Below are 25,383 nucleotides of genomic sequence, written 5' to 3'. Positions count from 1 at the left end.
CAAAGCACAAGAGAACATACTTCCATTCATCCCCTTTAGCACGAATTCAAGAGAATTTTTACTAAGCCTGCCCTTGTTTCTCAGCCCATAGATGCCTACCTCTCTCCGGGTACCCTGGTTCTGCTCCGTCTTCAGGAAGTTCAGCAACACCTCCAAGAGAGTTGGATATTTCCTATAGGGTTCCACCACATAGCCAGTGCTGGCCACCAGCTGACCCAGGGTCCAGAGAGCCACCTGGAACAGATCCGCCGTAAAAAAGAATGCTTTTTGTTTTTGTTTATGAGACATAAGTTAGGATTGTGGCTAATAACCATTGATATCATTCTACAGGTCACCAGATTGGAGAAGGTGGCCTTAGACATGAAAAAGAAAAAGACCGAGAGATATAGGGGCAAGGAATGGCAATTTGGCTTAAACGTCAAAGGTAGGCACTAAGTCCTTTGCTGATTTTTTAACATTGTGCCTCCCAGTCTTCCTGGCTTGGGGAATTACCAGTGTGGCAGTGAGCTCCTGTTTTGTGTAAGTTCAGTTCATTCAATTTATACATGGCTTCCTACTAAAAAATGTCCTAAATCAAAACTAAAGAAAATGCAATACTAAAATCAAAGAAATATTTTTACGAACAGTATAGTATTACATCATTGCTGCTGCCCCAAACACCTAGGAAAACAAATGTCAAGGTGGGCACCAGGTAAGTCTCCCTGAAGAGAGCATTCCATACATGTGTGGCTATCACTGAGAAGGTTGTAATTTCTGAATAAATAAAGGGAGGAGACGGCTTCCTGAATGAGCACTTTGCGGGGGTTTTTGTCCTATTTTTGTTCTTCTAAATTTGGTATTAATGTCTGTTATGCTATTTGTATTTTAAGAATTGCAAGTAGCTTAGAGGCATCTTTTGTGAAAAGTGATTCTTATTATGAAGTTTGCTTTGTGCAATATTCTAAGATTAGAGAGGAAAATAAAAAAGGCTTTCGTGAAAGCAGGCCACGCTGCTCACCTGTCTCTTAGCAAGTAGGGAGGAGTCCTGGAGCATGTCCATGATAATGATGAAAAGCTCATCCACCCATTTCCTCATCTCCAGCCCGCTAACCTGTTGAGGGAGGAAAAAGAGGATTTGGCGGGGGAGCAGAAGGAACAGAAAGTTTACAGGCATGAAGTGACCATGGCAGCGCTCACACTGCCATGAAAAGTGTGGCTCTGTCAAGCAAAATAAAATTCCATACTTCTAGAGGTTTACCTGTGCCAATTCACCAATGGTAGCCAGGACATTATTGATTACTCCAGGGTTCGGATCAGGGTCAGGGTCTTTCAGTTTCACAATCAGTGCCTGTTGAATGACATGCAGAAGGAGGAATTTTGATAAGGGAGGAAAATAAGTCTGCGTTTGTGGCCCATTTCAGCCAAGCATTCATGCCCCATTCAGAAAAGCACAGCGGATGTAAATCATTAAATTAACGGCGTAATGTATAAATGAATTCAGAAAAAACAAACCATCATCCTACATGTGCTATGAAAGGCCTACCTTGAGAATGGGTTCCATATAGGGGCGGATAAGTCTCGGGGCATTGGAGACTAGGTGCCCCAACATCCTTGCACTCTGCTCTTTGATCCTGCCAACACCACTGTGCTCCAGCTCTGTCAGGATCTGAAGGGGGGAAAAGATGCCATGGAGGTGAGAGCTACTATTTCCCCAGTGAGAAGAAGATTAGGAAGTAAATAACAGGCCTACAACTCCCATTCTCAAGCAGCAAAATATTATCTTTCTCCATCTGGTCCTTATCTGTATGGAATGGAACAGTGGACTTTAGCCTCCAATGGAAGAAGCAAAGATAATGAAGAAAAGACCTGCTTGTAACATCAGGCCAAGTCAGGGGTGGTTTCAGTTTTGGTCAGGACATGAGGCTGCTGGTTGGCTAGGAAGCTTCATCCAAGAACACACAATGAAGTCTTGACTCTCCACACCAAAGTTCTTCAACTTGAGTCCCCAGATGTTGCTGGACTGCAACTCCAGTCATCTGCAGCCAGCTTAGCCAATTGCCAGGGATTATGGGAGCTGTATTCCAACATCATCTAGGGACTGAAGAATGAAGAAGGCCAACTCAAGCATTCATATTCTCTCCATCAATTGTACAAACCCACCTTTTCCTCCTTAGTTGGGGCCTATGCAGGGAAAAGTCCAAGAAGAAAACTAAGAATGCAAAGGGGGACCTTTTAGGTCCTCCTCATCTGCCCTCAGGAAGCCCCCCCCCTTGTATGAGTGCGCAAACACATCCCCATCTCCAAGGGAAAGGTTATAGTTTAGTTGCAGAGCACTTGCTTTGCATGCAGAAGGCCCCAGGTTCAAACCACAGCATCTCCAGGTAAGGCTAGGAATGCCCCCCTGTCGGAAACCCTGGAAAGCTGCTGCTGGTTATTGTGCTAGATGGGCCAAGGATCTGTGTGAGAAGGCACCATAATGTTGTACCCTGGGTCCTATGCCATGTGGGGAAAGAGATCCAGCCAAGCAGAGTGTACACCTCTGTTTGTCCACACTTTCCTTTAGACCAGGGGTCAGCAAACTTTTTCAGCAGGGGGCCAGTCCACTATCCCTCAGACCTTGTGGGGGGCCGGACTATATTTTGGGGGGAAATGAACAAATTCCTATGCCCCACAAATAACCCAGAGATGCATTTTAAATAAAAGCACACATTCTACTCATGTAAAAACACACTGATTCCCGGACCGTCCATGGGCTGGATTTAGAAGGGAACTGGGCCGGATCCAGCCCCCAGACCTTAGTTTGCCTACCCATGCTTTAGACCTTTTCACTGCTACCAGGTGAATGAGTGGTTTGACCCTGGCTGCCTTTCACAAAACAGCCCTTGTGTCTGCTCAAGGACAACTCAAGGTCAGCATGGAACTTGGCTCCAGATGTAGGGATGTATAAACCAAGATGACAAGTGTTAATGAAATCAAGTTAACTATTAACTAAAAAGGGAAGGAGGGAAGTTCTTACAAAAATTGGTTTACATAGAAAAACCTATAGAAAACAGCATATCTCACCAATGGAGCAAAAGAACTAAATAAATGGTTAGCCACAAAACCAGCTCTCCCCCGCAGTCATATTCCCTAAGACCACAGACTTACCAGGCAGTTCTTCACATAAGACTTTTCTATGATCCTTCTCACTGGTATATATCCTTTGTGAGAGACCCTCCTTGATCTGAATACTAAAGAAGAACTGTGGGTATGGTCTGGGGCTAGGTGACTCACAAGCCTAGCAATCAACAAGGTTCAAGGAAGCTTATAGGTTTTAAATCTCAACCCAAGACAGGCTACGTGAGATCCCTCACATCTTCAATGGTTTTCCCACCTTCCAATCTGAGCGCCCAGGCGGGTCAGGCTTAACAAGTTAACTCCATTTCCCCAAGCAACGTTACTAGACATGACAGTTCAATTCATTTCCTTCCCCATGTGACACAGTACAAGGCAGATTCTTCTGTCGCTATGACAAGGTCCCTTAAACAAAACCTAGAGAAGTGCACCTGGAACGTGGCCAAAACAAGGGTGTAGCGAAAGAGTTGTATTCAACTCAGGCCACATTTACTCCATATGCTTAAACTTGCCATGACCTCCACCCAAAGAATTCTGGGAGCTGTAGTTGATTAAGGGTGCAGAGAGTTGTTAGACCTTCCTATTCCCCTCACAGAGCTACACATCCCAGAGTGGTTTAACAGTCAATCCCTTTTCTCAGGGAACTCTGAGAATTGTAGGTCCGCAAGGGGAATAGATATGTCTCCTAACAACTTTCAGCACCCTTAACAAACTACAGCTCCCAGAATTCTCTAGGGGAGGTCATGACTGGCTAGTGGTACCATACCACAGTACTTTAAATGTATGTTGCAAATGTGGCCTCAGAGTAGACCCACTGAAATTAATAAACTTAAGTGAGTCATGTCCATTAACTTCAATGAGCCAATTCTAGCATTGGATAAAACCTGATCACCTCTGAACTGGAGCAGGGCTCCCTCTGCTTGCAGGGCCAGACAGTTTCACTTTCTTGGTGCCTCTCCGAAATCATCCAACTCCCATTACCTGAATCAGCATCTTGCGTAGGAACGGCATGACGAAAGCCGGGTTCATGCTGCTCAGCCGGCCCACGGTGCAGATGCCGAGCTCGCGGATTTCAAACACCTGGTCATTTAGGGCTACAAAAAGAGCCTGCAAGTTCTCCGCTTGGGCCAGGTGTGCGTCAAATCGCTCATCCAGGGAGGCCAGCACGCAGTATCGGATGTCAGGGTCTGAAAGAGCACATTTGAGCAGCGGTGCTTGAGTGCAGTCTGGTTTAACAGTGCTGAATGATATAGTCAAATCACAGGGAGGGCATTGCTTCTGTGCCTGTTCTCTTGCTAGAGGGAGACTTAGAAATGCCAGAAGCTGCCTCATACTGGGTCCGTCCAGTCCAGTAATGTCTGTTCTGATTGGCAGTGGCTCTCTAGGGGAAGGGTGCCTAATTTCCAAAGACCCCACTGATTTTGGCAGCAATAACAGGGGAATACAAAGTAGACACCCCAGTGAGCCCAGCATCCCAATGACCCACTCTGATCCATCAACTGATGAGTGGGGAGAGGTCAAGAAACCCCTTCCACAGCCGAACTGAGAAGGTGTGCCTGGGCATGTATATTTAAGATTATGAGAACATATGTGGTGACCACACTTCTGACCACTAGCATGCATCCTCCAGCCCCTCAGAAAGTTGGCCAAAGGCGAATGTAGCCTTTTAGCCAAAAAAGGTTAGGCACCCCTGCTCTGTGTCTCAGGGAAAGAGAAATATTGCCCATCATTTACTACTTATTTTCACCAGAGATGCCAGGAATTGGATCTGGGACCTTCCAAAGAAGGTGCTCTGTTACTAAAGTAGTGTTGTTCTCCAGGAGTTGGCATATCACAGCACCCTGAAAAACTGATTATTGGGAGTTAAACTGCTGGCCTTCCCAATGATCAGAACAGCAAGATTAAAGCAGAAGGGGGTAGGCACTTCATATCCTTTGCTGGTAACCTGATAAAAGCACCATAGAAGTGACAAGCCTACCCCTGGCCTCTGCACTCACCTGGGTCTGTGATACCGACCACCAACAGTTTGCTGAGGACATCCGCCACCACCTGCACAGCAGTCTGGCTGACGACATGGGTGTGCCCGCTAATCAAGTGAATGGACGGCGTGAGCAGGCGCGAACATGTGCGAGCCGCCTCCATCCGGACCTCCTTGTGCTCGCTGTTGAGGAAGTGGTCCGCACAGTGCCGGACAAACTGAGTCAGTGAATGCCCTAACAAGGAAGAGGGGTGGAACAGATGGAGAAAATATTTTGCTGCCACTCTCATGCATGAGACGCACTTGCAGGGGTGACCCTGCTGCCCCTCTCATTTAGGATTTCAGCTTGTTTCCTCCCACTGCCGTCGCTCACCTTCAAACTCAAAGCTGCCCAGGGTGCGGAGCGCAAGTGTGGTACTGCCCACATCATTGGTCTCCGGGATATTGGTGAGGCTGGGAGAAGCCAGCTGGTGGGCCAAGCCTTTTGGCATGCCTGGGTGGCGCAGGGGCCTGTGCATCAGAACCATGGAGAGCATCTTCAGCAGCCCATCCTGGATCTCCTTCTTCAACTGGGGGATCTGGCGACTCAAGTCGTACAGCACGGCTGTCAGGGCAGGGCTAAGGGCAAGACAGAGGCCCACACAGGTCCTTTAGCTTGGCAAGCCATTAAGCATGGGTTCAAATCCTTTTGCAGTTCTCTCCACATCCTCTAGGCTGGGAATGGAGAACTTGTACCCCTCCAGATGTTACCAGGGTACAACTCCCATCAGCCACTGCCAACACAGCCTATGGTTAGGAATGATTGGAGTTGTAGTCCAGCAACACCTGGAGTTACAGGCTCCCCACTTCTGCTCCAGTCCAATAGTCCAGTCTTATTGGGCAAACTCTTTTGCAGGCTTTGGTGATGTCAAAGCCCACAAAAGATTTTTTTAAAAAAATCAAAGTCATTTGGGTCTATTAGGAAAAGTCTCTCTATCTTTCTGACACACAAATTAAAAAATCATCAGAAATGTCTTGGCAGAGTCCTTCCAGGCCTGAAAACAATTCCGGCCTCAAACTAGTTGCCTGGATATAATTCCCAAAAGTTGCCAGACTCCTACCAAGAGGGTTGTGGAAGGTCAAGAGACAAAAGAATTCAGCTCTCAAACTTGCCCCACCGGTAATAACGATTAATAAAAATTGCTTGCTTGTTTGCTTGGGCATTTGCCTCACAGGAGATATTTAAAATGACAGAAGTGGACATTGAGGCCTTCAGAGGAATTCATGTGGAATTCTGGAAATACTTTAAATACCAGCACACACTCCATTCTGGAGAGACACATGGAGAACTTGACATTTCACTGAAAAACATAAGCTTCTTCAGAGCTAACAACACATGCTGCACTCTGCATACCCCCTACACCTGACAGAGGTGCACAAGACAATTAACAGCACAATCCTAAACTTGCATGACGCTGGGATCGGAAATACCACCTCTGCTATGCCAGCAGAATGCTCACTGCATCCAATGCAAGGACAGCTCAAGGGGGGGGGGGGGAGAAAAACACAGGGGTTGAAAAGACAAAAACTTTGTCAGTGCCCACCAATTGGGAACTGTGCCAGCAGCAACACCCATGTACCAACAACACAGGAAGGTGAGCCAATGGATTCATGATGATGGGGAAACATGTGCTCCCAGCAAACACCCCTGCATCATTATTCATTATTATTAAATTTATTTCTGGTCCTTCCTCTCAGATGAGCCCAAGGTCCATGTCAGTAATACAACAATGCAATTAATACTTTGATGTATGGGCCTATGGCCGTAATAAATATCTATTCTATTAATACTTTGAAAAAGAGTCAGAACTTCTGGAATGCCTCAGCACAGATATGCACACATAGCCCAACACTCTACTGGCAGGTTAGCTGAAATAGGGTGAAGGAATGGGTGGCATATTTAAACTGTATCTTATATCCCTTCAATTCCATTCTTCAGAGGTGCTTTCCTGCATGGGCAATGCATGCCAATGTGGGATAGGGGCCAGAGGCAAAAGAACACAAATGGCTGGGGCAATGGATGCTGCTCACACCTTTGTATAGTAAGCGACCTTCCAAGTCAGGTGTTAAGACATCACAACACCCACATCCCTCCATCCCGGCAAGTGGGAGCAACTGTCACAGTTCAGGGACACATTCCAGCCAGGCAAAAGCACTCAAGGAGGAAAGTCATAGGGAGAGTCCAGAGGGCCAGATCAAGATGCCTCAAGAGCCCCATTGTTTCCCAGCCCTGTAGGGAACACTGCTGCACTTAAACATGAGGCATGTGTCTGCAACCATGAAGTGGGTATGCAACAAGGAGAAGCCACCAAGTGCAACAGCTCCGTGGCATAAGCCCACTTGATGTTTCAGATGTATGTGGGGTAGTACTAAGTTTTACCCAGGGAAGACCCACTGGGGCTAAGTTAATCATGGCCATTAATTTCAGTGCATCCGCTCTGAGTAGAACTAGAACTAGAGATAAACCCTGCCCCCTCCAGGGTTGCTGTGGTGTTTGCAGCAGGACCCAAAGAGAACATGCTGGAAATGTGGGTGGTGCTTAAAGCCTGAAGCGGAGCCCTAGCCAGTTGTATCTTTTGAAAAAAGGCTAGTGGTTAGCAGAGGGAAATGCAAACCCACAAGTGCCACATAGTGGCCGGCAGAGGTAACGGACAATCCCTACCTCAGTCCTACAGCCAGCATGGGTTCCAGAAGCTCCTTGATGTCTTGCTGGATGGAGGGCCCCATCGCACGTGCCAGCATACTGATACAGGTAAAGACGGTGGCATCCACCTGCACCGACTTCTGCCTCCTGCTGAAGTGCATCAGAATTACAGTTTCAAGATGAAGGAAGTGTCATCCTGAATATCATCCCATTTCTCCTGCCCCCTGCTGCCCCCAAGACAAAGGTTAACAGGATGCAAACACCACCTAAGGACGAGCCAGAAGAAACCCCAGTGGGCGTGTTATTATTATTACTATTACCATTATCAATTTGTAAGATCCCAGGGCAGGTTACCACAATTAAAATATAGGTTTTGTGTTTGTGTGTGTGTGTGCACGCGTGCGTGTGCGTAACATGTGTGCGTTCTATTTGTGTGTGTACATGTCTCTATATATGTATGTGTATAAATTATATCAATGAATCATAGGAGGTTTGTGTGAATTTGTTAACACTTTGTGTGAATGCATTAATGGAATAATGTAATTACACTTAAGCTTTTAAATATGTTCTGAGTAGCTTGGAAATCATATTAATTATAATTTTGGCACAAGCCCAATTCTTGGCAGCTTCTGTATGTTTCAAAAGAAACACCAGGCAAAAAATCATTCCCTCCCACAGATCACAGTTTGGAGATTATCATTTAAAAGGGAAACCCGTGAACACTTTAAAAGACATCACAGCAGTCTCCTGGCCTTTGCATGCAGCACACTCACTTATGGGTAAGATCCTTTGGTGGGAGGGCCGCCTTGATAATTTCAAGGACTTTGGGAAGGTACACCTGGAATTCTGACCGCACAGCCACCGAGAGCAAGCCCAAGGCCTGGAAAGCGGCAGTTCGCTCCTTCTCTTTTTTGACGCAGCTCAGCACGTGATTCATGGTGTCTGGAAGGTAGTGGTCAGCTGGCCACACATTCACATGAAAAGAGGAGAGAGGAAGCACAAGCAACATTATTTCAGGGCTGCATTTGTTCAGTGAGAAAGAGGTTACTGGCCAAATCTGCTCACAAACTTGTTTACCACAAGCCCGGCTTTCAAATGTAGGTGGGCAATTTTTGATTAAAAGTTGCTGGAAACAGCAAGAGGGGAGAGTGCTCTTGCACTTGAGTCCTGCTTGTGCGTTTCCCAAAGGCCTCTGGTTGGCCACTGTGAGAATGGGATGCTGGACTTGATGGGTCAATGGCCTGATCCAGCAAGGCTTTTATTATGTTGGGTCCTGCTTGTTGGTCCTTACCTAGCGAGTAAGGAAGGAAAGGCAGTTTGCTTATGCTCAGAGGTCATTCACAACCACCAGCCAGTATGCACAGAGAAATAACAGCTGTGGCTAAGGCATGGCTTTGGTTCCAGGTCACCAAGAAACACTCAGTTGAAAGTAAGCACAGAATCTGCAAGTTCTGTCCCAGCCTTTCCCAAGCTGGAGCACTTCAAATATTTTGGACTACCACTTCCATCAGCCTCAGCCAGCATAGTTGTAGCAGTAGGATATATTCTACCCAGTCATCATCAGTCTGTAGTGGAATAAGTATATTCCATTCTGTACAGGAATAGCAAATGGTTTTGCTCCTGCAGTCCCATCTCCTCCACCTGTTGCCTCCTGCAAAATGAAATTTTTACATCCCATCTCTAAAAAGCAGCATGCAAGAGTGCTTTTACCTGTGAAAGCAGAAGGACGAAAAGCTGCCAGGCGTGGCAGTAAGCTGAGGACAGTCATTTGGATCAGAGAGTTCTTGCTGCTTCGGCACTTCAGAACCCAGTAGCACACCTGAGAGACAGACAAAAGGTAAAAGGGTGTTATGGCAACAGAACAGAAAACGAGGCTTGAGGTGTATGGTTGGGCCATACCACTTCAGACTGCAGATGTGTGGGTTAAGAGATGTGAAGGGCTGAGACAGCAACCAGAGGGTCCTTTCCCTCCTGCAATTTTTCCAGTGGGGTAAAAAATGGAGATCTGGGGGTAAATGGGGGCAAAACCTCTCATGAACAATTTTCTTTTGTAGAATAATGAGAAAAATGCACTTTAAGGGATAGTTTTAAAACATTGTTTGAGATACACTTCAGTCCCTCTAAAATGGTTTAAAATCTGCAGTACACAGTAAGTTCAATGGCTGTCTACTGTAGAAAGACTGATATTATTTATCAGTAATGTTCTATATTATTGGTTGTTGTTGTTATTATTATTATTATTTTCAATTTATATATTGCCCTTTATCAAAAGATCATAGGACAGTGTACAACATTAAGAACACTTTATGGAGCATAGTTGTAAAAACATAATAAAAAGTATAGCATAATAAAGAAAATCACAGTAACTGTAACTTTAGTATTAGACACATACATTGGTTTGTATCCCACTCAAGTCTCACCGAAAGCAGACCCACTGAAATTGATAGACCCAAGTTAGCTATGTCCATTCATTTCAAGGGGATGTATAGCCTATACAGAGTAGGCCCACCAACATTAATGGACATGGCTAACTAAGGCCTGTTAATTTCAATAGGTACATTCTGAGTAAGACCAGTACAGTATTGGATATATCCCACCAGACCTACTCTGAATAAGACAAATTCTGGCTATCTGAATGGGAGCCGGAGTCAACTCATATAGAACCAGCAGAGAATCAGAACCAAATGGGAGGGATCTCATTACCTTTTTCTGGGAAGTTGGGACTGCTGCATTCAATGTAAGACTGTCTGTGGGAGCTGGCAAAGAAGGGAAGAGGTCCCTGAAAGTTGTGGCTAGTAGCTCTGAAATGAGCATGGTGAGGTTATTCCAGTCCTTCTCTGTTCCTTTCCAAGATGGAAAGGATAGAAGGTTTGTATGGAGAGGTTCTCCGTCCATCAAACCTCATCTAAACAAATGTCCTTTGCTCCTTGTATTTTTGTATTGATCAATGGTTTCTAACAAATAGCTCTGACTGTCATCTACCCACAAAACAATGTTTTATTTAAACACTACTGATTTTCACATTTGAACCCATGTCAGATCATAAGCTGGGATATGAAACTATGGATGAAGTTAATCTACAAAACCATCTGCACTGACTTGAAGTTATGTCTGATTTCACAAACTATACTATGGGTCTTTGCTCTGCCTTAAGAGGCTGGTGCACCGCAGAAAGAAGGACCTTACAAGCTGAGCAGACGAAAAAGCAGTGCGGTATCATGGTTGGTCTGTTGCATGCATGGAACAGATTGCCGTAATGGCTGAACTGAGCCACATTCACTGCTGCACTCATCAACAAATAAGTATAACTGCAGAGTTTGTTCAGAGGGAAATTTTGAACTGGGCGCATAAATGATCTCTCTTCAGCAACAGGTGAAAAGATGAACAGAGGGATTCCATAACTCCAAGGGATGCTGTTCAAGCTGTGCCTGTTTTGTTGCAGTTTGAAGGGTAAAATGGGGGGGGGGGGAGGTTTCAAACTCACCTGGTCAAACTTCTCTTCCATGAGTTCTCTGCAGCACCGACTTTCTACCAAGGTTGACTTGGGTGGGACAGGTGATGCGCCAAAACCCATTATTGGGTGGGGGCTATAGCCCAGTAGCCCCACCAAGGCATTGGACTGTTGAGGCTGTATAGACTGGAAGCTGGAAAACGGGGTGATGTGGCGAGGTTTGGTCCCAAAGCCCAGCAGGTCTTTGCAGTATTTGTCGTGCACCATCTGCTGCTGTGTAATCTCCTCCATCTCTTCTCTAAGACGCTGTGGGGAAGGGAAGGAAGAGGATGTTTAATGCTGCTTGTCCTGGCTACCCACCCCAGCATGGAAGGCAACAGAACATCAGCCCACTTGGGCTTCTCTTACCAGATGCCCTCCAGGTTTTTTGGGCTACAGTTACATGTCTACACCTGAGCTCCCATGCAGCCTCCTCCACTAAATACACACAGAACTATCATTCCCAAGAACCCCTAAGGCAGGCACGGCCCAACTTGGCCCTCCAGCTGTTTTGGGACTTCAATTCCCATCATCCCAGACCACTGGTCCTGTTAGCTAGGGATGATGGGAGGTGTAGTCCCAAAACAGCTAGAGGGCCAAGTTTGGCCATGCCTGCCCAAAGGAGATGGAATCAGAGATAAATCCAGTTCATCCGCTGTGCAGCTATGTCCTAAGAAAATGAGCAAGAAGAGTAAGGGGAGAAGGATATATTTTAAAAAATCAAAACAAGATCCTTTGTTTCAGGTTAGCATTGAAGATGGGGACTCAAGCCTGGGAACGTTGATGAACCCAACCCGAGAACATGCTCCTAAATTGTCTGGAACACTCAAGAGAGTCATTGGGTTCTATGCAAAATCTGGACACATAATTTCTTTGGCCTTTTACAGTCTTGGCATATTTTGGTTGCTTTTCTGCCATTTAATGTAGAGGAGGAGGAGGAGGAGTTTCAAGAGGTTGTTGGCACCTGGGCACTGCAGGCAAGTAACAGCTCACAAATATTTGCAATGCAAGCTGACTCTAAAAGGTCATCATTGGCCCAACCAGTCCAACCTCAATATACTTGTGGGCTCTGATTCAAATCAGCAACCTTAAACTAGCTGACAGAAGAACCCTGCTGGATCAGGCCAGCGGTGCATCTAAGTCCGGCATTGTGTTCTCACAGTGGCCAACCCGATCCCTGTGATGCTCACAAGCAGAACCTGAAGACAATAGTACTTTCCCTTCCTGCCGTTTCCAGCAACTAATACTTTGAAGCATTGCTGACTCCAACTGTGGAGGTGAAGCAAGGCTAGCAGTCACTTATAGCTATATTGTCTCATGAATTTTGTCTAATCCTCCTTTAAAGCCGTACAAGTTGGTGACGATTGCTGCCTCCTATGGGAGCTAGTTTCATAGCTCAACATCCAGAGTAGTGCAGCCCAGCTGTGCCCCCCTCCTTATCAACTCACCTCTCCTTCCATGCTGCTGATCCTCACCAGCTCATTAAGAATGAGCAAGGCCCCATGGATGCGGTCATCGCGGTTCATACCCTTCTCCTTGGCCACAGTTTCATCAAAACCCTTCTCAGCTTCCTCGTATGTTTGCTAAAATGACATTATTATTATTACTTGGCATTTATATAGCTGTTTTTCTTACTGCTCAAACACTTGTATCTTATTCCTTCACACTGTCAAGCAAGTCAATGTTTTATCTTCATTAACACAGAGTTGGGCAGCGAGGCTGAGAGACATGCTAGCAGATTTATGGCTGAACTGAGATTTCCACCAAGAATGCCAAGGCTTACAATGCTGAGAGCCAGTGTGGCATTGGATGATCTTGGGTCAGTCACCACTTCTCAGACTAACCTTACAGGGTTGTTGTGGGGATTAAATGAGGAGGGGGAGCACTATTTACAATAGTATGGCATAGATAGGAGCTTCTTCCACCCACATCAGCCCCAAAAGCTTTCTCCTTACTCGATACCACTGCGGCTTCTGCATCTCTTTTGACTCTCGCTGGGTAGTCAGGATGAGGCAGGCTCGTAAGGCAGAAACGGCTCCCTCACGGATGGCCTGCTTTGGGTCCCACACGGCCACAAAGATGTTGTCAAAAAACGGTTGCACTTGCTGGAAGAAGAAGGTGGGGACGCTGATTGCCAGCTCTCGCAGAACCAAGACCTGGAGGGGAGGTAAGAGTGAAACGATAGGAGTCAGGAGGCAGAAACAAGAAATCAGATGCTTACTAACAGTGCTGGCAGGCACACGCATGATGGTCATGTCTTCTGTCTGAAGCTCATACAAAGAGCAAGGTGGAGATTTGTTCATACCCAACTTCTAACTCACGAGGCCAAACTAGATACAACAGTAAATGCGGCTCTGCATTTAACACACAGCATCTGCTGGGGGAGGAAGTTTAATAATTATCAAGGTCACAACAGGAGTGGATGGAGAGTTTAATTGTTTCCTCCCCTGCTGTGGTCCTAAGGAGAAACATATCTGAATCTGGTGCTTGCTTGGGGGGTGGGAATCCCCCATTGAGCAGGGTTGAGCATCATCAACAGGTTACAATTCCAAAAGTTAATCTGGGGAAAGCAGAGAGTCTTAAGCTGGTATAAACCCAAACACATGTTTCATAGCACAATATGCCCTTAGAGCAGTTAACTTCCTGGACAACCCTGCCTTATGTTATGGTGCAAAGTTTGGTGTTTCAAAACTGCACTGGTTAATTGTATGGTGGGTAGGGAAGACACTGAGATGAGGAAGGAAAAACAGCGGAGGACATGGCTAAGGCTCAGGCATTTGCTCACAGCTCCGGATCTCCCCTTGAAGTACCACTCCTGAAATCCTCAAAAGCCCTGCAAGCTGTTTGCATCCAATGAATGGACTCTTACCGCCGCGTGCCTCCGTCCTTCATTCCTGTCGGCTCCCAGCCACTCCAGAGCCCGCTTGACTTCAAACTCCACATATTCCGCTGTGAAGGTGTCACCCGCCATGGCCAGGCGCCCAATGGCCTTGGAGGCCATCTCCATAACAACGGGGTCATTCGAGGGAAGGAGATTCCTTAGGTAATTGGCAAACCTGCCAATGCGGGTGACATTGCCTCCCTCAACGCCAATAAGGCTCGCTGGGGGAAAAAAAAGAAAAATGCCAGGGGGTGTTTCAAAGGTGCCATAGCTGGGTAAGACATTGGAAGAAAGCGAATATCCCCACAATTCACTAATTTAAACATATCCCTGCTACCTCTTCCTATACCGCAAACCACCCTAGAGAAAGACAACCCACCATTTTTGAAAATCGTATTTCATAGGCAGGGGACCTTTATCAGCTCAAGGGCCACACTTCCACCTGGGCAGCCTTCTGAGGGGCCACATGCTGTGGCCGGATAGGCGAAAGGGGTCGAAGCAATTAATGTAAACATTAGCCTACTGTACTACACACACTCACATGTCACTCCTTATCCTTCTTCCAGACAAACAAGAGGCACTGTCAGAGTTCAAGGGCACATTCCAGCCAGGCAAAAACATTCCAGGGGGATATGAAGTAGGTCTGAGGAGGGACGCTCTGGCCTGGGGAGAGGCCAGAGATCCAGATAGAGAGGCCCAGAGGGCTTCATTTGGCCCCAGCCCTGAGGTTCTCCATCCCTGGCTTAATTGGTAAGGTATATACAATTATCATCCTGCACAGTAAGAGTGAACTCCAAGAGCAGATTCTTACACAGCAAAACATAAGAGAGGTAACAACAGGCTTGAGGGAACCCCGGGGTTTGCAGAAGGGGGAAAAAAATGAAAAGAAAGAAAAAAATATTTAGATTTTAAAAACCCAAAGGATGGAGGGAACACACCCACACCAACAGTCTAATGATGGCTTAGCATGCTGAAGGCTGCTGAACTTCTATTAGGAAAGTGGAACAGAATAGAGTATCTTGGGAAAGGAAAGGCTGGCTAGAACCCAAACAGGAATATTTGACGCTGCCATATACTGAGTCGCAGGTCCCACTTGCCCAGCAGATTCTGCAGGCTTCTGCTGCTTACAGAACTCTGCTCTGCCGTTTCCATTCCCAATACGCAAATATCCATCTTTTTGACAAGCTTTTTCCTAAATAGGCCCAGCTAAGTGGAGATGAAAAATGGACAATGGGTTCACTCACTCACCCCCTCTCCAGGTAAACTGGAGGTTTAGGCACTCTGGCAGGAGAGGAGACAGCATTTCAGTTATTTACAATATTGTTTGAAGTTGTGTTTTTATGGACCGTAAGCCACTTTAAACGTTGCAAAAAAGAAAAAGAGGCTAATAATAATAATACTGCATGGTATAAGGCAGGAGTGAGGAATATCAGGCCTGAGGGCCAAATGTGCCCCCTGTCAAGTCTCTCTATCTGGCCCTTGAGACTCCATCCAGTTCCCCACCCCTAGAATAAGGGGAGGCTGTAAGGCAGAAGAACAAGCTGTTACACAGGCTTTTTTAAAATGTCGGGAATAAAATAATTGTTTTTTAAATGTTTTTTAATTGTTCTTTTTGCATTTTGAATGGCTTTCTTGTCAAAACATTGGGTTACACTGGGTTATTTGTTAAACAAAAGAACTATTTATAAATTTTGTGTGTGTGTGTGTGTGAGAGAGAGAGAGAGAGAGAGAGAGAGAGAGAATGAATATACTATAACCCAATGTGGCAAAAAATAAAGGAACTATTAGGGTATCAAGATTTTTGTTAGACAAAATATGCAGGCACTTACCTATGGCCAAAATACCCCCTTTCCTCTCATTTGCATCTGAACTAGAGACAAGCTCAAAGATATGATGATTCAGCTGGTCGTAAAAACGGGTAGATTCCTCTTGGCTCATCTGTGCAGGAGAAAACAAACAAAAATGTTTGAAAAGCAGTTCTTGGCCATGAATAAGGAAAGGCTTTTCCAGGCTCTATAAATTGTATGGGGGAACAGGGGAGGAAGAATTGAATAAAAAGTGTTAAGAACATATGACTGATCCTAACTCAAAGAAATCTCTTAGGCTTTCTCGTTTGTGCCTTGGTGGAAAGGTGTTGGATGTTGGAGAGGAACCAAAGTTGGGTATTGCAGCATGTGCTTTGCATGCAGGAGGTTCCACGTCCAATCCCAGGCTCTCCAATTAAAAGGGTTCAGGTATGGACAGAATGGCCTGGTGGAGGACAGTTGCCTATGAAATTTGAAAATGTTTTTAAATAGCCTGTGGGTCAAATTACAGTGGTGCCTCGCAAGACGAAATTAATTCGTTCCGCAAGTTTTGTCGTCTTGCGATTTTTCCGTCTTGCGAAACACGGTTTCCCATAGGAATGCATTGAAAATCAATTAATGCGTTCCTATGGAAACCGACTTCAGACCAGGTCCGGGGACAGTCTGTCCCCCGACCTCTTCTGAAGGCTGGGGGGGGACCAAGGGCTTTTCTTCCCACCCCCAGCATTTTAAAAAACCCCGGGACAGCGGGGGACTTCTCCGCTGTCCGGGGCGATCTTAAAATGCTGGCAGGCGGGAGCGAAGCCTCCGCTGTTGCCCGCCAGCATTTTAAAAAACCCCGGGACAGCGGGGGACTTCTCCGCTGTCCGGGGCGATCTTAAAATGCTGGCGGGCGGGAGCGATGCCTCCGCTGTCGCCCGCCAGCATTTTAAAAAGCCCCGGGACAGCGGGGGACTTCTCCGCTGTCCGGGGCGATCTTAAAATGTTGGCGGGCGGGAGCGATGCCTCGGCTGTCGCCCGCCAGCATTTTAAAAAGCCCCGGGGCAGCGAGGGACTTCTCCGCTGTCCGGGGCGATCTTAAAATGCTGGCGGGCGGGAGCGAAGCCTCCGCTGCTGCCCGCCAGCATTTTAAAAAGCCCCGGGACAGCGGGGGACTTCTCCGCTGTCCGGGGCGATCTTAAAATGCTGGCGGGCGGGAGCAAAGCCTCCACTGCCACCTGCCAGCATTTTAAAAAGCCCCGGGACAGCGGGGGACTTCTCCGCTGTCCCAGGGCGATTTAAAAGCCCCCGGGAAGGCAGGCAGGGGGGACAAAGACTTTTGCCCCCCGCTGGCCTTCAGAAGAGGTCCAGGACCTCTTCTGAAGGCGGGTGGGGTGCGAAAGTCTTTGCTCCCCCCTGCCTGCCTTCAAAAGCCCTCCGGGACAGCGGAGAAAGGCGCTGCGTTTCTCCGCTCTCCCGGGAAGGCAGGAAGGGGGGAGCAAAGATTTTTGCCCCTGCCGGCCTTCAGAAGAGGTCCTGGACCTCTTCTGAAGGCGGGCGGGGGGCGAAAGTCTATGCTCCCCCCCCCGCCTGCCTTCAAAAGCCCTCCGGGACAGCGGAGAAAGGCGCTGCGTTTCTCCGCTCTCCCGGGAAGGCAGGCAGGGGGGAGCAAAGACTTTTGCCCCCGCCGGCCTTCAGAAGAGGTCCTGGACCTCTTCTGAAGGCGGGCGGGGGGTGAAAGTCTTTGCTCCCCCCCCCTGCCTGCCTTCAAAAGCCATCTGGGATAGCGGAGAAACGAAGGCTGGCGGCGGGAGGAGGTCTCTCCGCCCGCCGCCAGCCTTCGGAGGAGGTCCGAGGACAGTGGGGAAGACGCGCTGCGCTTCCCCGCTGTCCCGGAGATTTCCCTATGGGCTTTCGTCTTGCGAAGGAAGCCCATAGGGAAATTCGTTTTGCGAAGCGCCTCCAAAACGGAAAAACCTTTCGTCTAGCGGGTTTTCCGTCTTGCGAGGCGTTCGTCTTGCGAGGTACCACTGTATTATTTAAACAGCACCCGTTTACATGATGTACACGTCAAACAAAATCCAAAGAAAGGTATCTGCCCCCAGGAAGATTACAATCTAAGTCTGACAGCAAGGACATGCTTCCACTCCCAGGAAGAACATATATGGAGCTCTGCCCAGCTCTCCTCCCATCTCACTCACCTCACGGAGCTCCATGGTGACATAATGCTGCAAATCTTTGGCAGCTTTTGCCCTGGCCTCTTCGTTTCGGCTCTTGAGGCCACCAGCAAACTGCTGAAGGATAATGACCGTCCCCGACATGGTGGCAGCAAGTCAGAGTGAGGAGCATCAAGTCCTCTGGGCCCTTAAGGAGACAGAATGGCAGAAAGGGGCCATTATGAACTGGTGAAAAAAGAGAAGGCTGCAGGTCACTTCATCCCAAGCCTCTGTCATGGGGGTTATGTTTCCGGTTTACTTTGGAGATTCTGCAAAAATGGGACAGCTTCAAAAGAGAGGCATACATCATTCATCTCTATTGTCTTTTCAGCACGTATGGAAGTTTTTCCTTTTTCAACAAGCTGTTGCAATATTTATTTAATTTCTATACCACTTTATATTTTTTAAAAAAATCGCAAAGCGGATTACAGCATATCAAATCAACAAAGCATAAATAAAACAGTAGAATTCTTTAGCCCACTGTTGGATAGTTCACAAGTAGTTCATGCACTGGTTGCTTCTAGACTGGATTACTGCAATGAGCGCTATGTGAGGCTTCCCCAACGCTTGATCTGGAAGCTGCAGTTAGTGCAGAATGCTGCAGGACGATTGCTGATGAGAGTGAGACTTTGTCAGCATATATCACCTGTACCCAGAGATCTGCACTGGTTACTGATCCGCTACCATTTCAAAAACCGAGGCGCAAAGGGCAGTCTGCAATTTCAATGGAGAAAATTGGGGAAAAACTCAGAGAAAGCCGGTAGACTTCCGAGGCATATCCGAAAACAGAAGCATTTACTTCTGGGTTTTCGGCATTCCAAAACCGAAATGTTCAGCTTCCGAGACACTTGAAAACCGAGGTACCACTGTGTGTGTGCACACACATACATATAGAGGTGTGTGTGTGTGTGTGTATATATATATATACATATTCTAATTAGCAAGGACTAAATAATAATGCTAATACCAATGACAAGCAATAAAGCCAGTGCCATCCTTCACAGGAAGCCTAATCGAAGAGATGCAACCCTTGCAAGACCAAGTCCATCATGTTACAGGTCTCTGATCTGATGCTACCCACTTGGATTAATGGGCACAACTAAGTTAGGCTCATCATTTGTTGTTGTTGTGTTGTTTATTTAAGTCCCGCCTTTTACCCTGACAGGGACTCCAGACTGTCTAATGGATAAAGAACAGCTGAAAATAAAGCTATGATGGGACTACTCTGAGTAGGACTAGCATTGAGTTGGATACCACCTAGAAGAATCTCTCTCTATATATATATGTACAGTGGTACCTCGGGTTACATACGCTTCAGGTTACAGACTCTGCTAATCCAGAAATTGTACCTCGGGTTAAGAACTTTGCTTCAGGATGAGAACAGAAATTGTGCTCCGGCGGCGGAAGGCCCCATTAGCTAAAGTGGTGCTTCAGTTTAAGAACAGTTTCAGGTTAAGAACAGCCCTCCAGAACGAATTAAGTACTTAACCCGAGGTACCACTGTATGTGTGTGTACATATACATGCAAATGCATATATACATATATACATACAAACACGTGTGTGTGTGTGTGTGTGTGTGTGTACACACACACACACACACACACACACACACACAGTGGTACCTGAGGTATCACTGTATGTATGTGTACATGCACATACATATATACATATATACATACATGTGTGTATACACACACACGTGTGTATATACTGTGTATGTGTGTGTGTATGTATGTGTATATATATATATATATATATATATATATATATATGTATATGTATATAAATATGCATATATATGCATATGGCTACTACCTCTTAAGAACCTATACATATGTGTGTTTACACACACACACACACACACAAAAGCTGTTACGTTAAAACGTATTATTAATAAGGAAAAAGGCAATAAACAGTAATTGGAACGTAACTGAGATGCGGACGGCCCTAACTGGGAGTAAGCTCCACTGGCGAAGTTTACTCACGAGTAGACACAAATCCTGAGGTAAAAATTGAAATGCAAACCCCGAGGTAATTCCTCCAACCCCTTTGCCTCCCATATCCCCGAGTGTCACCTTTCCCTTTCCTTCCTCTTCTTCTCTCACCGCCTTCTCGGCCTCATTCTCTCCTTCGCGGCCCGGCAGAGCGCTCGCCTTCTTTCCCCGCTTCTGCGCCCGCCCTCAGTGTCAGCACCGCCCCCTAACCGGCTAAGCTAACCAACCAGAAGCCTCCTAGCTGTTGACGGATAGGGGCCCTGCTAGTAGAAATAGAGAAGAGGAGGGAGTGACAGGGTGTTGTCCCCGCCCTCTTTAAAAAATAAATAAAAAGAAAGCCACCTTCCTCTTTTCCCCGCCCTCTCAGGGAGGTACGGAGAAACCGTCTAATCAGAAGAGAAAAATTGGGAGATTGACATTCGCAGGGACCAGTAGGACGCTAGTTAAGAGGGACGGTGGGGATGTCGCGCAGTCGCTTCCGCCCAGGACCGAGCAGTAGTCGCAAGTGCGCGTGCGCCAGGCTTATCATGAACCATAGAGAGTTCAAGGCTTCAGCCTTCTGAAGGCTCTATGGTTGGGGTGGGGTGGGAAGCAGCTCTCTCTTTTGCCTTCACAGAGCCGAAGACTCTCTGACCTTCCCTACCATAATTACAAGACTTAATTTGATGGACCCCACTGCGCAGGAATTTTTAAATTTCATAGCTAATATTGAAAAAATAAATTTTAATGGTTGAATTATTTTTGTCCTATGGTATGCTTCATTTATATATTGCTTCAACCTAAGGTTTCCAATGCAGTGAATATATAATCAAAGTGCAATGCAGTACATAAATCAGTCCAAATTCAGTCAGCAATACAAGATCGGACATTTTCCTATCCCTCAATAATACAGAATAGGATTATTACTAGGTGCATTGCACCGGGGAGGGTTGCAAAAAGCTTCCATTCTACTTTGCAATATATGTGTATTTTCATCTATCTCCACACACACACACACACACACACACACACACACATATATATATATATATACACACAAACACACATATGTATATACACACATATATATACACATACAGTACACACACATATATATATATACACATATTTATATACACACACACACACACACACACATATGTATACACACATATATGTATACAAGCACATATATATATACAAATATACATATTTGCTTTCCTAGATTTTCACGGGTACAGGAATGCAGGTTTTGGTGTCTTCGGGTGTCTTCCCGTGTAAGAGTTGGGGTGTCTAGGCGACGTTTCGACGAGGTCTCACTCGTCATCTTCAGGCTGGTGCTTTCGGCTTCTTGTACAATGCATATACATTCAGGCTGGTGCTTTTCGGCTTCTTGTACAATGCATATACATTCAGGCTGGTGCTTTCGGCTTCTTGTACAATGCATATACATTGAAAATATACATATATATATACACACACATATATCATGGAACTTTGGAGTGTCAGGCATAGCCCTACTGGCTTTAGCCCAAACGTAGCAGAGTTTTCCTGCACAGTGAAGAAGCTAGTTGCGGCAGTAATGACTACTCAGCTAGACTCAGAATAACTATTTACAGGATTTATTAAAAGGAAAAATAAAACCAGCAGAGTTTCTGCATACAAATAAAAGCAAAATAAATCCTTCCTTCCTTTCTCTCTCTCATAACCATACACAGCACTTCTAACTCCTAACACACCTCACACCAAACTGTGCTAGCAATCCCTAGATAACAGAGTTGAGTGCTGCTCGTTAACCAATCAGAGTGAGTAGTTTCTAGGTCAAGCAGACCTGGGCTTTCTGCCAAGAGTAAATTGACTCCAGCTTGAGTTAATTGGTGAAGCTAGAATCTGCAAGTTTCCCACGAGAACCAATTAACAGAAACTGAACACCCCCTCACAGATTCTGCTGAACAATTAACACCAAATACACCTATGTAGGAGATCATTTTTCCAGCAAACCTAAACCCTTGCACATTCGCTTGTTCTTTATCTTTGCCAATGGTTTAGTTAACACATCTGCTACATTTTCTTCACTTGACACATAAGTACAGGTGATTACATTGTCTTGTACACAGCAACGTACATTTTGGTATTTTACAGAGATATGTTTAGAACGTGATTTGAAACCCTCTGTTTTACTTAAGGTTATACAAGCCTGATTATCAATGTAAACTTGTACTGGTTCTCCACAATTCACATTTAAATCTGTTAACAAATGCTTGAAATAAATCACCTCGTTGCACAATTCACTCAATGCGGCGTACTCTGATTCCGTTGATGACACACTTACAACGTCTTGTTTGCGTGACCGCCAGCTGATTAAAGCTCCACCGACCATTATGACTAGTCCTGTGACAGATTTTCTATCTGGCAAATTTCCCCAGTCACTATCACAGTAGCAACTCAACATTTCATCCTTTGAAGAATTTAATTGTAACATATAGCCAATTGTCTGTTTGAGATACCTCAGAACTTGTTTTACCCCTTTCCAGGCATTTAGTGTGGGTTTTGAGACCAATCTACTTAATATGCCTACTGCATAGCTAATATCAGGTCTGGACCACTGTGCTATATACAATAAACTTCCAATTACAGAGTGATATACATCAGGGTGTTCAAATTCAGGACTCTCATCTGTATGAAGTGTTTTTATGAAACCTGGATCCATAGGCACCACTGCCCCTTTGCAATCCTGCATCCTGTATGTAGTCAGTAGTTGCTTAACTTTGTTCTGCTGACTAATTAGGCAGCTGCCATCTTGGGCCCAGCACACTTCCAACCCTAGATATGTCCTAACCGGGCCTAAGTCTTTTGTACACCCACCTGCAGCCTACAACCTTTGCCCCCTCAGGCGCTGCTACTGGTGAAAAAACCTTGTGCTCATTCAGAGAGGACATCTCTTCCTCCATTGCCTGTTTCCAGCGCTCTGCCTCCTCTTTTGGTAACTTTAACACCTCCTGAAAACTCTTGGGTTCTGCAATTACACTAAACACATTTGCAGTATCAGGAGAAAAACGCACCGGAGGCACTCCTTTGTTTTGTCTTTTAGATCTTCTGGGAGAAAATTTTTCTTCTGACCCACTTTCCTCCTCAGAACTACGACCTCTCTTTTGTTGCTTAGCAACTGGTCTCTGGCTAACTTCACTTTCCTGAGAGCTCTTATCTGAACTTTCCTCCCCCTCAGACTCTGACTCCCTGTGTCTACCTTCAGAGTCATGAAGCTCCTGGGAAGGTTCAAACCAAACCTCAGTATTGGCATGTAGTCTCTCCCAGCCACTATGTTCACAAAAACTGGCATTCCTGGAGATCACAATGCCATTTGTCCCTTCAGCAAAGCGGAAACCTTTTCCCAGCTCCTGGTAACCCACAAACACTAACTGTTTGGTCTTAGGATCTCCCTTCTTTCTCATTTGTTTCGGAATTAATACCCAGGCTTTTGATCCAAACACATGCAAGTGGTCAATTTTAGGTTTTTTCTGAAACAATTTAAAGTACGGGGTTGTACCTATTGTTTGATGGAAGAGCCTATTTTGGAGATAACACGCGGTGAGCATGCTCTCCCCCCAATAAGACATGGGTAAATCAGCATCATCAAGCATGGCAAACATCATATCTTGTAAAGATCTGTTTTTTCGCTCTGCAACGCCATTCTCCTCTGGGGAAAAAACGTTCGTTTTTCTATGCCCAATGCCCCGCTTTTGTAACCAATCTTTAAAGGCATTTGACATAAATTCGCCACCTCTGTCTGTCTGAATCCTTTTGAGTTTAACAGACAGAAATCTTTCCACGGATGCCACCCAGCCTTTAAACTTAGTGAACACGTCACCCTTATTCTTCATGGGAAAAACCCAGGAGTAACGTGTGGCGTCATCCACAATTGTTAGTGAAAAACGCGATCCACCCCTGCTTACAGCAAATGGACCAATTACGTCCATGTGAACCAGCTGTAGCGGTGACTCACTAACTCTGTCACTTCTGGGGTAAGAGACTCTGTGGGTTTTAACCTTTTTACACACATTACAATCAAGGTACTTGTTACAACTCTTTAAATTACCCCCATCAGCCAATTCAGACATTTTTAGTACACTTTTCCAGCAAGCATGCCCCATTTTCCTATGCAATAAGTGCACACAGTTGTCATGTATAGCTTTGTTATTCACTGCAGGCTGAGATTTACTGACTACTGCTGCAACTTGAGATCCTGCTTTAAGCCAAAACAAGCCTCCCTCTGACTTAGCAGTGCCTAAAATCTCACCAGCCTTCTTAATAATGCAACTGTTTCCTTCAAAATACACTTTAAACCCAGCTTTTAGCAAACAATCTACAGACATCAGATTGCTCCTTAATGAAGGCACACAAAGTACATTTTGCAGGCATTCACGAAGACAAGGGACAAAAACTGCACCCCCCGAAATCACTTCGGATGTACTTCCGTCTGCTAGAGCCACCTGGCTGCGCTGTGCTGAGTTCTTGGAAACAAACAATTCATCTGAGTTCACGATGTGGCGAGACGCTCCCGAATCGACCACCCAGACCGCTTGTTTCTCATCAGCAATCTTGACCTCGCCGGTCACCAGCTGAGCCGACTGTTTTCGTTTGAAGAATTTCTTTTTACGCTGCTGCTGCTGCTGCTGCTGCTGCTGATCTCGTCTCTGCTCCTGCACCGGCAACTGAGACTTGACCAACTCCGGACATTGTCGTTTTAGATGCGCTGAAGACCCACATCGGAAACAACGCCTAACAGCAAACGCTGACTCCTCACCAGTACGCTGCTTTTGCTTCACCTCTGGCACGGCATGAGAACTCCTTCCAAACCGTCCACCTGTAGAAGCCTCTGCAGCCACCGACCTTTCTTCCCTCTTCTGCCATTCTTCAATCAAACGCCCAGTAACGTAACTGACTGATAAATCATGCTCCTGCATACCTTCTAGAGACAAAACTAAATTATCCCAGCTTTCCGGGAGAGAACTCAAAATAATAGCCACCTTCTCCTGCTGGTCTAATGCACAGTCTCTTTCCTGTAGCGCAGTAAACTTTAACTGTAAACTGTGTAGGTGTTCCTGCATTGTAACCCCAGGCTGTAACATTGCCTTGTACAATGCCTTGCGAATGAACAGCTTGGAAACCGCTGTCTCACGCACATGGAGTTCTTTAAGTGCTTGCCACACACCTCTAGCTGTCTTGATTCCCCTCACATACGGCAACTGGGAATCTTCCAGCCCCAAGACAATTGTGGCCCTT

At 46.0% G+C, this 25,383-nt stretch overlaps 1 protein-coding gene across 4 annotated transcripts in view; it reads right to left on the bottom strand.

Annotated features, from left to right (window-relative positions):
- MTOR (mechanistic target of rapamycin kinase) overlaps positions 1 to 20,337 on the bottom strand; it is a 99,940-nt gene extending 79,603 nt beyond the window's left edge. For 2 of the 4 annotated variants that reach the window (XM_081202865.1, XM_081202867.1), the window contains exons 1-17: positions 20,203 to 20,337; positions 18,111 to 18,273; positions 15,955 to 16,063; positions 14,114 to 14,346; positions 13,200 to 13,400; positions 12,693 to 12,827; positions 11,239 to 11,511; positions 9,465 to 9,573; positions 8,528 to 8,714; positions 7,773 to 7,904; positions 5,445 to 5,689; positions 5,091 to 5,306; positions 4,075 to 4,280; positions 1,523 to 1,645; positions 1,238 to 1,327; positions 998 to 1,090; positions 100 to 234 (exon numbers count right to left, since the gene is read on the bottom strand). In XM_081202865.1, the coding sequence (XP_081058991.1) occupies positions 100 to 234; positions 998 to 1,090; positions 1,238 to 1,327; positions 1,523 to 1,645; positions 4,075 to 4,280; positions 5,091 to 5,306; positions 5,445 to 5,689; positions 7,773 to 7,904; positions 8,528 to 8,714; positions 9,465 to 9,573; positions 11,239 to 11,511; positions 12,693 to 12,827; positions 13,200 to 13,400; positions 14,114 to 14,346; positions 15,955 to 16,063; positions 18,111 to 18,230 (2,607 nt within the window). In that variant the 5' untranslated portion in view covers positions 18,231 to 18,273; positions 20,203 to 20,337. The remainder of the gene's footprint in view (positions 1 to 99; positions 235 to 997; positions 1,091 to 1,237; positions 1,328 to 1,522; positions 1,646 to 4,074; positions 4,281 to 5,090; positions 5,307 to 5,444; positions 5,690 to 7,772; positions 7,905 to 8,527; positions 8,715 to 9,464; positions 9,574 to 11,238; positions 11,512 to 12,692; positions 12,828 to 13,199; positions 13,401 to 14,113; positions 14,347 to 15,954; positions 16,064 to 18,110; positions 18,274 to 20,202) is intronic. The other 2 variants (XM_081202866.1, XM_081202868.1) reach the window with 1 other exon arrangement.
- Between the last annotated feature and the right edge of the window lie 5,046 nt (positions 20,338 to 25,383).

Source organism: Podarcis bocagei (genome assembly GCF_964188305.1).
Source record: "Podarcis bocagei genome assembly, chromosome: 7".
Taxonomy (NCBI): Eukaryota; Metazoa; Chordata; class Lepidosauria; order Squamata; family Lacertidae; genus Podarcis; species Podarcis bocagei.
Note: the sequence above shows the minus strand (reverse complement) of the source record. Positions and strands in the feature narration are given on the sequence as shown.